The sequence below is a fragment of the Crotalus tigris genome, unplaced genomic scaffold (assembly GCF_016545835.1).
Source record: "Crotalus tigris isolate CLP2741 ecotype Arizona unplaced genomic scaffold, ASM1654583v1 scf7180000023658.1318691, whole genome shotgun sequence".
Classification (NCBI taxonomy): Eukaryota; Metazoa; Chordata; class Lepidosauria; order Squamata; family Viperidae; genus Crotalus; species Crotalus tigris.
The window spans coordinates 353,825-366,385 of NW_024100104.1; the positions used below are offsets into that span (position 1 = coordinate 353,825).

Consider the following 12,561-nt stretch of genomic DNA (forward strand, 5'->3'; position numbering starts at 1 on the left):
AAGAAGAGTCCAAGAGTGCATGAGTTGGCTAAATAGAGTACTGGAGGCTAAAGGAATACATCCATGATGCAAGAATTGTATAATATGGCAAGAGACACAATGGTGGGATTCAGCCGGTTCACACCAGTTTGGCAGAACTAGTAGCTAAATTTTTTTCAGTTCAGAGAACCGGTTGGAGGAGGCCTCCAGGCCTAGAATGGCCCACCAGAAGTGTGTAGATGCCACTTCCAGAAATCCGTTCTAGGCCTTGGATGCCCAGGCCTGCATCCACACAGAGAACTAGTTGTTCAGGTATTTGAAACCCACCATTGAAGAGACAGGATAGCTTTTATCCACATAGTTACAAGAATAGATACAGCTCAATAGAACAGAAGAAATGTAACATCACTGGAATTGATGCAAAAGGAACAATCCTTAAGTTAATGCTGGAATGGCTGCAACCTGCTGGCAATACTAAAATGACAACAGAAAGAGGTACATCCAAATCGTAGAGTGTTGGGAGGAATGCCATCTAAAATACTGACAAAAGCTGAATGTGATGTTTAACACAATATAATTGTTACAATGTCAAGGGCCTGTATGGATGGGTACATTTTTCCCAGACAGAATCCTCATTCATCTTCATCAGATAAATCAGCAGATATTCTAGACTTAAAGCTAGTTGGTACAGTGGGTCAATACTGGAAGAAGGACTCTCTGCCTTCTTTAGAAGAAGGTTTCTAATTTAGCAGAAATGGCTAAAATTTCTGCTTATTTAAAGGATCATTCACAAGAGAGAGATGTTATTGTATGGAGAAGATGGATAGAATATGTTCAGAAGAAATATGGAACTACAAAGTTTCATTTATTTTATGAGTAATGGATTTGTTTATAAAATTATGATGTTAAAGTTTCAAGAGTTAAGGGTTAGTATGATTTTGGTTATTGTATAATTAGTAAACTTAAATAGATTATGTTTAATATGTTTGTATAACCCTGTACTTGGCTCTGGGAAGTCGGGTGGGGGTGGGGGGAGGGGGCGGGGGGAGGATGGGTTGAAGGTTAAATAGCTCAGATAAGTAGAGATAGTTTTATTGTATATAATATTGATGTTTTAATTTGGAGAGAGGAATTGCTTAAGCATTTCCCCTGGACTGCATCTGGAGTGAGAAGACAGGAGGAAGGGGAGAAGTAAGTAGGAAAGTTGAGGAGAAGGAGGAGAGGGGGAGAGTGAGGAAGAAGAGGAAAAGAGGGAAGTGAGAGAAGAGGTTAGAGGGTGGATGCGGTTTGGGGGGAAATGAGTGAGCAATTTCGAAAGTTGTGTGTATAAATTTATTTTACTCTTTATCTGAAGTATTTTTTATGAATGTAATGTAAAATTGAAAATAACATTTAAAAAAAAAAGCTAGTTGGTACCCAAAACAGATGTTAACTTTTATTGCTGGGTTTCAACATTTTCAATAAAGCAATGAATTGTACTTGGAGATCCATGAGAGAGAAAAAAGACCTTGGAACACTGGTGAATAACATACCGTATTTTCTGGCGTATAAGACGACTGGGCGTATAAGACAACCCCCAACTTTTGAAAAGATTTTCATGGTTTTAGCAAGTCATCTTTTACACCAGAAAATACGGGTACTTTAACTTTCTAATAAAAGTAAGGTAAGTCCTAAACACATTAGCATTTCATTATATTTCATCGCTTGTTCCTGATCTGCTGAAGAAAAATGTAGCTGAGTAACATCCCATAATAAGCATGGGGGTGCACTTATGAAGCTTTGCAGTATATGAGGAGGACTAAAGGATAGCGGGAAGCAGAAGGGGGGAGGAAAGCAGGTCGCGGCGCTATCCAAGCCCAGCTGTCCAACAGGTAGAGACATTGGATCCATTTTCTCCAAATGGATCTGAAAACACCCTCTACTCCCACTTGCCCGACCCCCAAGGCTGCCCACACTGGGTGGGGCTGGCAAAGGCGGCGCATCCTAAAGTCCGTCGGTGGAGGCGCCTGCCAGACCATGGGCGGATCGCTCTATCATCTACGCAGCAAGAGCACCAGCCACGGCAGCAGGTTGCCAAAGAAGCGGCCAAGCACGGAGGAGGAAATGCTGAGCGTCTGTCTGTTGAGGTCCCAGAGCTTCTGGCACTCAGCGCAATGGCACTGGGTGTGGTCAACCCCGAAGAAGCGGCACCCTCTGCGCAGGCGCCGGCTCCCACCAGCTGCTCCTGCCAGCCACCCGAGCAGAGGCTGGTGGCGGGGGTGTTTCCCCGGGGGAGGAAAAGCCCCGCTCGCACCGCTTCCCTCCACTGCCCTAGACTGGGAGGGGCAGGATCCCTGCCCGGGGGGTAGACACTTCTGCGAAATCGCTGGCCTTCTGCGAGCACTGAGTAGCACTTCGGCACCAAGGGAAGCTCCCGCTGCTGACCCAACACGGGCATTCTTACTCGGCTAGCTCTCCGCCAGCGCTCCTCTCCTGCCATTGGTCTGCCAACGCTCCAACCTCACCCCTTCCTCCCGGCTGTTTCTTGGAGGGACACTTTTCTAGGGCTATTTGGCTGCGTGGGACTCTTAAACTCTCATCCGGACAGCCAATCCCCGCGCCAAGGGGTGAGGAGCATGGGGTGCAGGATAAGGGGGAGCTTGCTTTGATGTATCATATTTTCCAGCGTATAAGACGACTGGGCGTATAAAAACGACCCCCAACTTTTGAGAAGATTTTCATGGTTTAGAAAGTCATCTTATACGCCAGAAAATACGGTATTTGGTAAATGCAATCTATCTCTATTCTCTATCAGATAGCTCTGAGGGGCAATTTGAGTCACTTCTTCAGGGTCTTACAACTATCTCAATTAGAAATGAGACATTATGCAACAAAAGTGCAAAAGGGAGCAACTGCATTGGAACTCTAATGGTCAGGTAAGGGGAAATTTATTGCCTAGCAGCCTGACTGTTAAGAAAGTCAAAATCTGTCTATAAAACAGGGATCTATTCTGATGCTATTCTGACAATTCCAAAAGTTTTCTAAGAGCAAAATATTTTGCACAACTCTGCTGTAGGCACATATTCAAAAATAATTATGTCTTGGCAAAAATGCAAAACATTATTTTGTGAAACAATTGTAATTGCCAAAGAAACTAGGGAGTGGCTTCTCTTTTCCCACACTTGCATTTCTTACAAAAAAATTTGCTAGATTTTACAGGGTTGTGACTTCAGGCAGTTGCCAAGCCTCTTTTTGTATCTCCCGCATTCCTCTCCAGCTTCATTTCCGAAATTCAGTAGCTTGATTGCCAAAAATCAAGGGTGGAGTTTCTTGACATTTTAAGGCAAAAGATAATATAAAAATTATAAACTAAGTCTAAAACAGCCTTAAGAGAGAGCATTTCCACACAAGTTTTCAGACAAGTTTTCTTAATACTATAGTCCTCCTTTGATCAAGCCTAGCAGCTACAAAAAATGGCAAATCTGTTCTCATTCTTCTCTTGCTGGGTTTGTTTTTTTAGAATGGGTTAAAAAAAAAGAGCACCAACTCCTACACTGTGGAAATGAAATGGCAAAGTCTTCTCTCAGAACAACTGGATATGGACAACAAATGTACAATTATGCTTTCACTATAGAAATGAATGAAAAAATCCCCAGAATGGGAAGAAGGATGAGGCAAAAATTCTTTTCATCTATGCCTGCTCTATAGTTCTAAGGAAATGTTGGCAAAACTATCTTTGCAATGTTTCATACAGAGCAGGAGTTGAGACAGTCCTTAATTGTTTCAGCTTCCCAGGAACCATTAAGGCCCATGATTACATATGGAAGGAACTGGAAGTTGTTGGGTTTTTTAAAAAAGAAAATTAGAAATGAAATCCCTTCTCTTGCACAATGATGCAGCACCAATTTATTGCAAAGCTGTAGCCTCCATTGCAGCCCCAGTTTGCCCACCGGTTTTGTACAAGCACATTGATTGGAATGAATAGATAGCAAAAGTATCTAATCAAAGCATAGCACTCACGGGATAAGGATTTCTTGAATGTTATTAATTACTTGCTTTCCTACCATGATGACAAGAAGTTCCTGAGCAAGTTCAATGAGGCAGCCACCTGGAGCACACTGGACAAAACAGAGAGAGACTTTTGGATATGGCTGGTTACCTAATGAACACTGAATACCTTTGTAGAAATCTTTAAAGTTTCATATGTAGCATGCAGTAGGTATCTATTATCAATCAGTCATGTACTGAAGCATCATGCAACATTATTGGAAGTGTTGAATAAAGGCCTCATTAATGCAATATATCTACCAGGAAGGAAAACTTGACCCAAACCAGAAAGCCTGAATACTTTCCCTCAAGATGTAACTTTCTACATAAGGAGACTATTTGTGACTGAGCAGCATTCAGCCATGCAATTCCTATTTGTGGGGTCCCAAGGTTATAACTTCTTCATTTTTGTTGAGAACTAGACTCAGTCCTCTCATTTCCTCAGGAAATACCACATACTACCATAATGGAATAATTACAAAGAAAAGGGAGATGTCTCATAAATTTTATAAACAAATAAATGAGGAGTTATTAAGAAGAGAACTAACAATGAATATACTATTATAGTAAGGTTCTTTGATATAATAGGTAAACCTATGATGAGTTCATGCTTAGAAAGCTATGTACAGTTCAGGTCATCATAGGACTGTAAGGGCCATAAAAAGGCAATGAAAATGATAGAGGAAAACACATACTTTGAGATTTTTGCTTAAAATGAAGGCAAAATATGGTAGAGATATGTAAACCATTCCTGACCCAGCAAAAAGGGTCAGGCTGGAAAAAAAAGAAGTATTTTACACAATACATAACTAGTGAAATTCATGCCGATCAGATTCAGTGACTAACCAGCCCATTTATTATGGCTATATGCAGGCAGCATTCAAAGGCAACAAAACTATCTCCCTCTTATCCATGTAAACTTCTCAAATGCATCTGGTGAAACCCAGAACATTCTGGACTCTTCTAATATGTTTACAAATATGTTGTGGATATAGACAGAGCGTTCCTTTAAGCTCTAAAAAAGATACCTATTCCACTCCTTGGTGTGAGGCTAACACAGTCTATTTATCTCTGGACCGGTTGGGATCAGCCTGACTCTATTCCTTAATAATTATATATTTGTCACCTTGCAATTCAATCTACTTTGCATGGCTTGCCTAGGAATCTGCTGCTCTAAGGATTCCTCCACATTTTTTCATTCAAGAACCATCTTTTTCATCTCTTCTGAAATACTTACATCCTCATTGCGTATGCCCAATAATTTGTCATAGTGGCCTGGATAACCAACAAACCTGAAAGGGAAGAAGGAAAAGCACAAGGGCAAGAAATGAAAAAACTGTCTCTAGCTTTTTTTTAAACTGCTAGTTTAAACTCCTATTCCTACCGCCTCCCTCCAAGCAATTATCTTTAAAGACTATTAAGAGCCATTTTAGTGTAGTGATGAAGGCACAAAACTAGAAACTGGGAGACTGAATTCTATTCCTGCCTTAGGCATGGAGCTACTGGGTGACCTTGGGCCAGTAACTCTCTTTTAGCCCTAGGAAGAAGGCAATGACAAGCCAGTGTTGAAATCTTGCCAAGAAAATGGCAGAGATGTGTTCTGGTAGTTACCAGGTATCTACACTGGCTTAAAGTCACTCAGATACACAAATTGGTTTACTGCTGCTTGATTGAATGTAATGTTCAACTAGGGCCAAAGACATCACCATTCACAGCTTGTACTTCTGTAGTGATTCAGATCTATTGGGTTTAATTATTCATTTGTTGATTCCAGATGTTAATATATTTGTTAGATGCACCCTACCCTGTAATACCCATTTAAGATTTACATTATTATACTGTTTCTGAACAATAGATGGCAGACATTCTTCACTTTTCCCCATCTTTCTATGCTATTATGAAGAATCCTGTTGAATTACTGTTATGACATATTTAAGAACTTTTTTGAAATTATCCTCCCAGGTTAATAAAACCTCCAGTTTTCACTCAAGCAGCAAGCTCTGGGACAAGACCAAATCTACTTTTTCAGACACTTATAGAGATTGTGCTTGCACTATCAGTAGGTTCTGAAAAACTCTCAATGGTCCAGCATTCTGTAGGATGTGCTCCAAAGGATCAACTGGCTGGCAGGAATAAGAATGCTGCAGAGGAGACAAGTGCATTTTCTCTTTGGAGAGGTCAGAATTATTACCTTTAAGGCACATTATAGTGCAAAATCAAGATATATCAGGCATCATATTGCCAAAATTGAATATATATCCCTAATCTGGTTATTTAGAGAGAATCTGTTGTGTGTCCCCTTTCTGATCAGCTTTGTGGAACTTAAACCACATGTCAAGCCTTTTCAGTGGTGGTCCCCATTTAATGGAACACTCTCCTCTCCTCTCCAGGGTAAAATACCCTTTCAATGTATTTTGAAAAGATCAAAACAGCATTATTTCATCAGATGTTTGGCTAGGCTAATTTAATGGCGCCTCTGATATACAGTATTTGTGTTTTGTTTAAGATTTTTTACTGGTAACTCACACACACATACACACATATATGTGTATGTGTGTAGGTCAGTGACAGCGAACCTTTTAGAGACCGAGTGCCCAAACTGCAACCCAAAATCCACTTATGCATCGTCGGGTGCTGGGTGGGTGTGGCCCATTGGGTGGGTGTGGCCCATTGGGTAGGCATGGCATGGCAGACTGGGTGGGAGTAAAAAGTTCAGTCAATCAATTCCAACATTGCAAGATCTTTTTTTTCCCCGCGAGAAGTTGAAATTGACTGATTGATTGAACCTTTTATTTTTGTACACGGTGGCAGAGGCCTAAAGCGAAAAGGTTTTATAAAACCCAGCTGAAGGCCTAGGACTGGGGCAATGGCACACATGCCCACAGAGAGGGCTCTGAGTGCCGCCTCTGGCACCTGTGCCATAGGTTCGCCACCACTGGTGTAGGTGTAGGTATAGATATATATGTGTTAAAAAGTCTGTTGTATCCAAGATTGATTGTGTCAGGATTAGTATGAGTTATAAATACACCATACTGTACACAAGCACATATAATTCTGGTTATTTCCAATATATGAAAGATAGGCAATAAATTTACATTTTTGTAAGCTGCCCAGAGTCACTGAGAGTGAGTAAGCAGCCATATAATTTCTCTAAATTATTGCATCTCTTCATGCTCTGGAAAAATACCTACCAAACATAATCTTTTGAACTTAAATAAAACTTCTTTCCCTTTCTGCATCATATTAATAGTTATTCTACAGTCTTCCTGAACATAACCTTACCATGATGTATTGAACCTACAGCACCTATAAATCTAACTCTCATGTGCTACCTAGGATTATGGATATTGTAATCCAATTCATCTAGCTATCTATATCATCTTTCTATCTATCTTGTATTTCGTTTTAATAGATTTTTATGATTGTTTGCCACCAGTGACTTGTTTGAGAGGGATGGCTATAGAAATAAAATATAATAAATAAATAGATTTACCTGCCCTTAAAGAAAGCAATGTAGATGGGAGATGAATAGAAATTGATGAATTCAAAGATAAAGACTTTAAAAGTGAAGGCATCTTCAAATGTGGTCTGAGTGCGATGCATTTCTGTGGCAAAAAATGAACGTATCATTTAGAATAGTGTTTATCCTTCAAGTTTCTCTGAATGATTCCTTACTTTTGTCATCTATTCTTATGTGTCTTCATATCACTGAATGTACAGATAAATTGTGCATTGAAAATATTTCCATGTTATTATATATTATGGCTCAGTTGGCAAAGCAAGTTGGAATAAGTTGTGGTTAAAATTGTTTTTTACATTTTCTTTAAACCTTAAGTCTGACCTATTGGAGGAAAGGATGGGACATTCCCTTGATTTATGAAAGTTGAATGCAGATATCTTTCAAGATATACCTATACTCAAGTGGATGTTTTTGATATTAAGGATCCTAATTTAAAGTTTCCAGATGAAGCAACTATGAGGGGTTGGACACCATTAGTTCTGGGCAAGGACAAAATATCTGCATACTGCTACAATGATTATACGTGCAAAATGTATATATAATGCAGTTAAGAATTTAGCGTGGAGGTGACATTTTTTAAGAATTCAGCACCCAGAGAAAAATGTTTTGTCACAAATTATACTTTCTAACATAAGAACTATCAAATCTAGGCTGCAAAAGTCCATCTGATTAGAAGGTAATATCTAGATGTCTATCAGTCATCCAGGTCATGGTTGTCCCAAAAGTGCTTTTTCAAGAGGCAACTGGACTTTCTTGTTTTTCTTTGAAGACATTTCGCTTCTCATCCAAGAAGCTTCTTCAGCTCAGTGACTCTCTAAAGGAATGCAAATGACCAGCTGTCTGCTAGGAATATAAATCCTTCCATTCCCCACCATCCAGTCAGAGCTGAGGAAGCTTCTTGGATGAGAAGCGAAACGTCTTCAAAGAAAAACAAGGAAGTCCAGTTGCCTTTTGAAAAAGCACCTTTGGATTAATACCTAGAGTTAATCTTGAATTTTGCAGTTCGATTTGGTACCATATTGGCTCATTTTGCCAACATTCCAAGAAACAGATTAAGGGAGATAGATGATGTAAAATAATTGTAAACTTTCCCTGCTTGGCCACCACTAGCCAAACTACAAATGTTTTGGAGTGTCCAGAAATTGGGTATAAATTTCTAACAATTTATTGAATAATCCTGATGCTACTGAATAAATGACAGTGTAATTCTTTGAAATATGCTACAATTCTTTAATTTTTTCAAACTGGAAATTTACTGCATTATAGAAATTTTATTTTTGCTTTAAAGTTGTTGTTGATAAATGCATTTAATACAGGATTCAAGATGCCCTCATTTTCATTACATCTCCTTAGCCACCTTATTTCTATAAACAAAACCTAGTTTTATGTTCTATCTAGGAGCTAAAAGATAGAGCTGGAAGTGATGTTTTGCTTGATGTCCAAACCAATAGAATTTACTTACCCCACTTTGTAAGAAAAAGTGCCAGCGCAATGTAAATTTTCGAGAGGAGGAGGATGAAAAGGAGATTCACTACTGAGCCTGTCAGGCTGGCAATACGAGAAGCCTAGGAGGAAAAAAGGAGTTAAAATGCAAATGAAGTCTAATAGCAAAAGCCAGACTCAAGGGGATAGAGCATTCCTGTGCTGGCTCAGGAATTTTGGGAGTTGAAGTCCACGAGTCATAAAAGAACCAAGGTTGCCTACTCCTGGGATAGAGGCATACAGTTCCTTACCGAAGATACAAGTAGGACGTTCCCAGACCTGGATACAATTACTGAAATGATGGCCCGGTAAAGGATAATGGAAATCAGGAATATTATTACCACAGCAATCTGTAGACAAGCAGAAGAAGAATAATAATGTGCATTTGTTGTCTCACTATTGCAAATAATTAGTCACCATGGCCAGTTGGATTAAGTTGCCCCAATCTACTATTCTTCATATGTGCTGAAAATGAGTCCTACTGATAAAATATGGTGTGATAGATGGAGGAATGCTGAGTTGGGGAAGGTTAGATTTGAATTTGAAACAAAAAATGCTGATCTTCCTTAATATCCATATATGTTTCCTCTAAATAAGTAATTCATCTCTCTACGTAGATCCAAGATGTGAACACATATTAAGCCATAACAGATTTGTATTTAGCTTAGTGTTATTGTAAACACACATATGGCTTCCATTATATGTAAATCGAGCCATTGTCGTTTATTCAATAAACCATGGTTAACATGGCTTGGCATTATGTATCATTATGGTACTGACATTCTTTAAGCCAAGGTTAATTTTAACTATGGATTTTTAAATAAACCATAGTGGTTGGATTCACAAGTAACTTTATGCTTTAAAACATGTTTGTACCTTTGCTTAGTCCAAACCAGTCAAATTGTTAAATAATTTTTACTAAATATTGGGAAAGTGAAATTGTTCATTTGTCCATATATTTTCATAACCATAATTAATGGAAGTTATTAATAGCAAATAGAAAAACTGTAAATAACAGATGGTAAACTTTCTAACAGAAGAAATAATCCAGACTAAATATAGCCAAATAGGTTTTTATTACTTCAATAGAATCAAAGCTTGATGAATACTCTAGGACAGGCATGTCAAACTACTGGCCCGCGGGCCAGATGCATCATACTGGAACTGCGCCCACCCCATTGCCAGCAATGGGGAAAAAGTTGCGATATGTCATGCGACGTCACGTGATGTCACGAGTTTGACATGCCTGCTCTAGGAGAATAGCAGTTGGATTATTCGATTTCCTTCAGTGCTCTTATAAAATGCATGAAAATCAAGGGGTGGGGCATTAGGCTAATAGCACTTGTTCTCTGATCATGCCTCAGATACTCCCTTTGACTACAGTAGTTCAAGAGAATAGGGACATCTGCTAGATATTTAAGGTTTATATTATTTCTTTTACATACATTTTTTTAATAAAGGTTGCCCCCACAAGCTGCATAGGTGCCTTGCCTGAAAGAAGGTTGCTTTGCAAAATAAATTATGATTCAATTGGCATAGCAGAAGAAAGAGCTCATATCTTAGTCTACTTGGGGTTTCTGACCTCCCTCACCATAATGATGATGACCATTGATCCAGTGATGATTCTGTTGAATCGAGTCCGCTTTGGGAAATAGGGCTCCTCCTCTCCAGTAATTGGGTTTACAATTGTCATGGGAGCCAAAGCAGCAAACTGGGGTCGTGGACGTTCCTATAACAGGAGGAATATGAATATTCTATGCCAGTTTGGATTTTAAATTAGATTAGAAGGCCTCTAAATTCAGTACCTCAATATCCTCAAAATCTGAACAGTCCCAGCGGTATGTCAGGGTAGCATTCATTCGCTTCCAATACTCAAGAAATGTGACTGCCCACAGAGACATGAAGATGCTAAAGAAAACAGTGCCACCATGATCAAAGAGACGGCCAGCCTGGAGGAAAAAGGGAGGAATTGCTCTTATGTATGTGGCAAGATACCCAGATAGGGAAGAGAACTAAGTCAAGTGAGCAGAGCCGTGGCCGAATTCCCATGTTTTGTCAACACATTGTTTTAACCAAAAGCTTGCTGAATAGCTGTGTCCAATACACCAAGTAATTAAACCTGTTGTACAATGCTTACACAGTATGGCAAGTCATCTTGGCAACATGGGTGGCATAGAAATCTTATAATAAATAAATAATAAGAGGAATAAAATAAATAAGAGGAAAAATAACAGCTCTCAAAAGAAACCAGCATGGCTGCATAAAGAACTCTCTGACAAATTGAAAGATAAAAAGGACAAGTATAGAAAGTGGAAAGAGGGGAACATAACTAAGTCAGAATATCAGCAAATAGCCCGAGCCTGCAAAGATGAAGTGAAGAAAGCCAAGGCTCAAAATGAACTGAGGCTTGCGACCAAAGTCAAAAATAACAAAAAAAGCTTCTTTCAACATGTAAAAAACAAGAAAAAAGTGAAGGAAATGATTGGTCCATTAGTGGGTGGAAGTGGCAAGAAGGTGACAAGCAACAGGGAGAAAGCAGAACTATTTAACTCATTTTTTGCATCTGTCTTTACACAAAGGGAAAAAACAGACCAACCTATCAAAAATAGTGCCACAAAAAACAAAACAGAAACACAAGTTAAGATAGGCAAGAAAATCGTTAGTGAGCACCTGTCCAGCCTAGATGAGTTTAAATCGCCAGGACCAGACGGATTACACCCCAGAGTTCTCAAGGAACTGGCAGATGTGATATCGGAGCCACTGAACTATATTTTTCAAAGATCCTGGAACACAGGGGAACTACCAGAGGACTGGAAAAGAGCTGATGTAGTTCCCATCCTCAAAAAAGGAAAAAAAATGGATCCAGGAAATTACAGACCTATCAGCCTGACCTCAATACCTGGGAAGATCCTGGAAAAGATAATCAAACAACGAATCAACGAACACCTAGAGGCAAACAAAGTCATTACTAAAAGCCAACATGGGTTTGTCAAAAATAGATCATGCCAGACAAATCTTATTGCATTCTTTGACCAAGTGACAAAATTAGTGGATCAGAGGAATGCTGTGGACATAATTTACTTGGACTTCAGTAAGGCATTTGATAAAGTAGATCACAACCTACTACTTGACAAGATAGAAAAATGTGGGGTAGACAGAACCACCACCAGATGGATCCGTAGCTGGCTGACCGGCCGTACTCAGCGAGTGGTCCTCAATGGAACTGCATCTATATGGAGGGAAGTGTGTAGTGGGGTGCCCCAGGGCTCTGTTCTGGGCCCAGTACTCTTCAACATCTTCATCAACGATTTGGATGAAGGGATAGATGGGGAACTCATCAAATTTGCAGACGACACCAAGCTGGCAGGAATAGCCAACACTCCAGAAGACAGGCTTCAGATACAGAAGGATCTGGACAGACTTGAACACTGGGCACTAACTAACAAAATGAAATTCAATGGTGAAAAAAGCAAGGTTCTACATTTAGGCAAGAAAAACCAAATGCACAAGTACAGCATAGGTGGCACCATGCTCAATAGTAGTAACTGTGAGAG

General features: G+C 39.5%; 1 protein-coding gene across 7 annotated transcripts in view; it reads right to left on the reverse strand.

Moving 5' to 3' along the window:
• The window catches only part of ANO7 (anoctamin 7), a 55,420-nt gene that overhangs the window by 9,985 nt on the left and 32,874 nt on the right, over nucleotides 1–12,561 (reverse strand). For 4 of the 7 annotated variants that reach the window (XM_039320543.1, XM_039320541.1, XM_039320542.1 and 1 more), the window contains 7 exons: nucleotides 10,813–10,956; nucleotides 10,599–10,736; nucleotides 9,259–9,357; nucleotides 8,988–9,090; nucleotides 7,499–7,610; nucleotides 5,243–5,297; nucleotides 3,979–4,076 (listed from right to left, as the gene is read on the reverse strand). In XM_039320543.1, the coding sequence (XP_039176477.1) occupies nucleotides 3,979–4,076; nucleotides 5,243–5,297; nucleotides 7,499–7,610; nucleotides 8,988–9,090; nucleotides 9,259–9,357; nucleotides 10,599–10,736; nucleotides 10,813–10,956 (749 nt within the window). The remainder of the gene's footprint in view (nucleotides 1–3,978; nucleotides 4,077–5,242; nucleotides 5,298–7,498; nucleotides 7,611–8,987; nucleotides 9,091–9,258; nucleotides 9,358–10,598; nucleotides 10,737–10,812; nucleotides 10,957–12,561) is intronic. The other 3 variants (XM_039320546.1, XM_039320545.1, XM_039320548.1) reach the window with 3 other exon arrangements.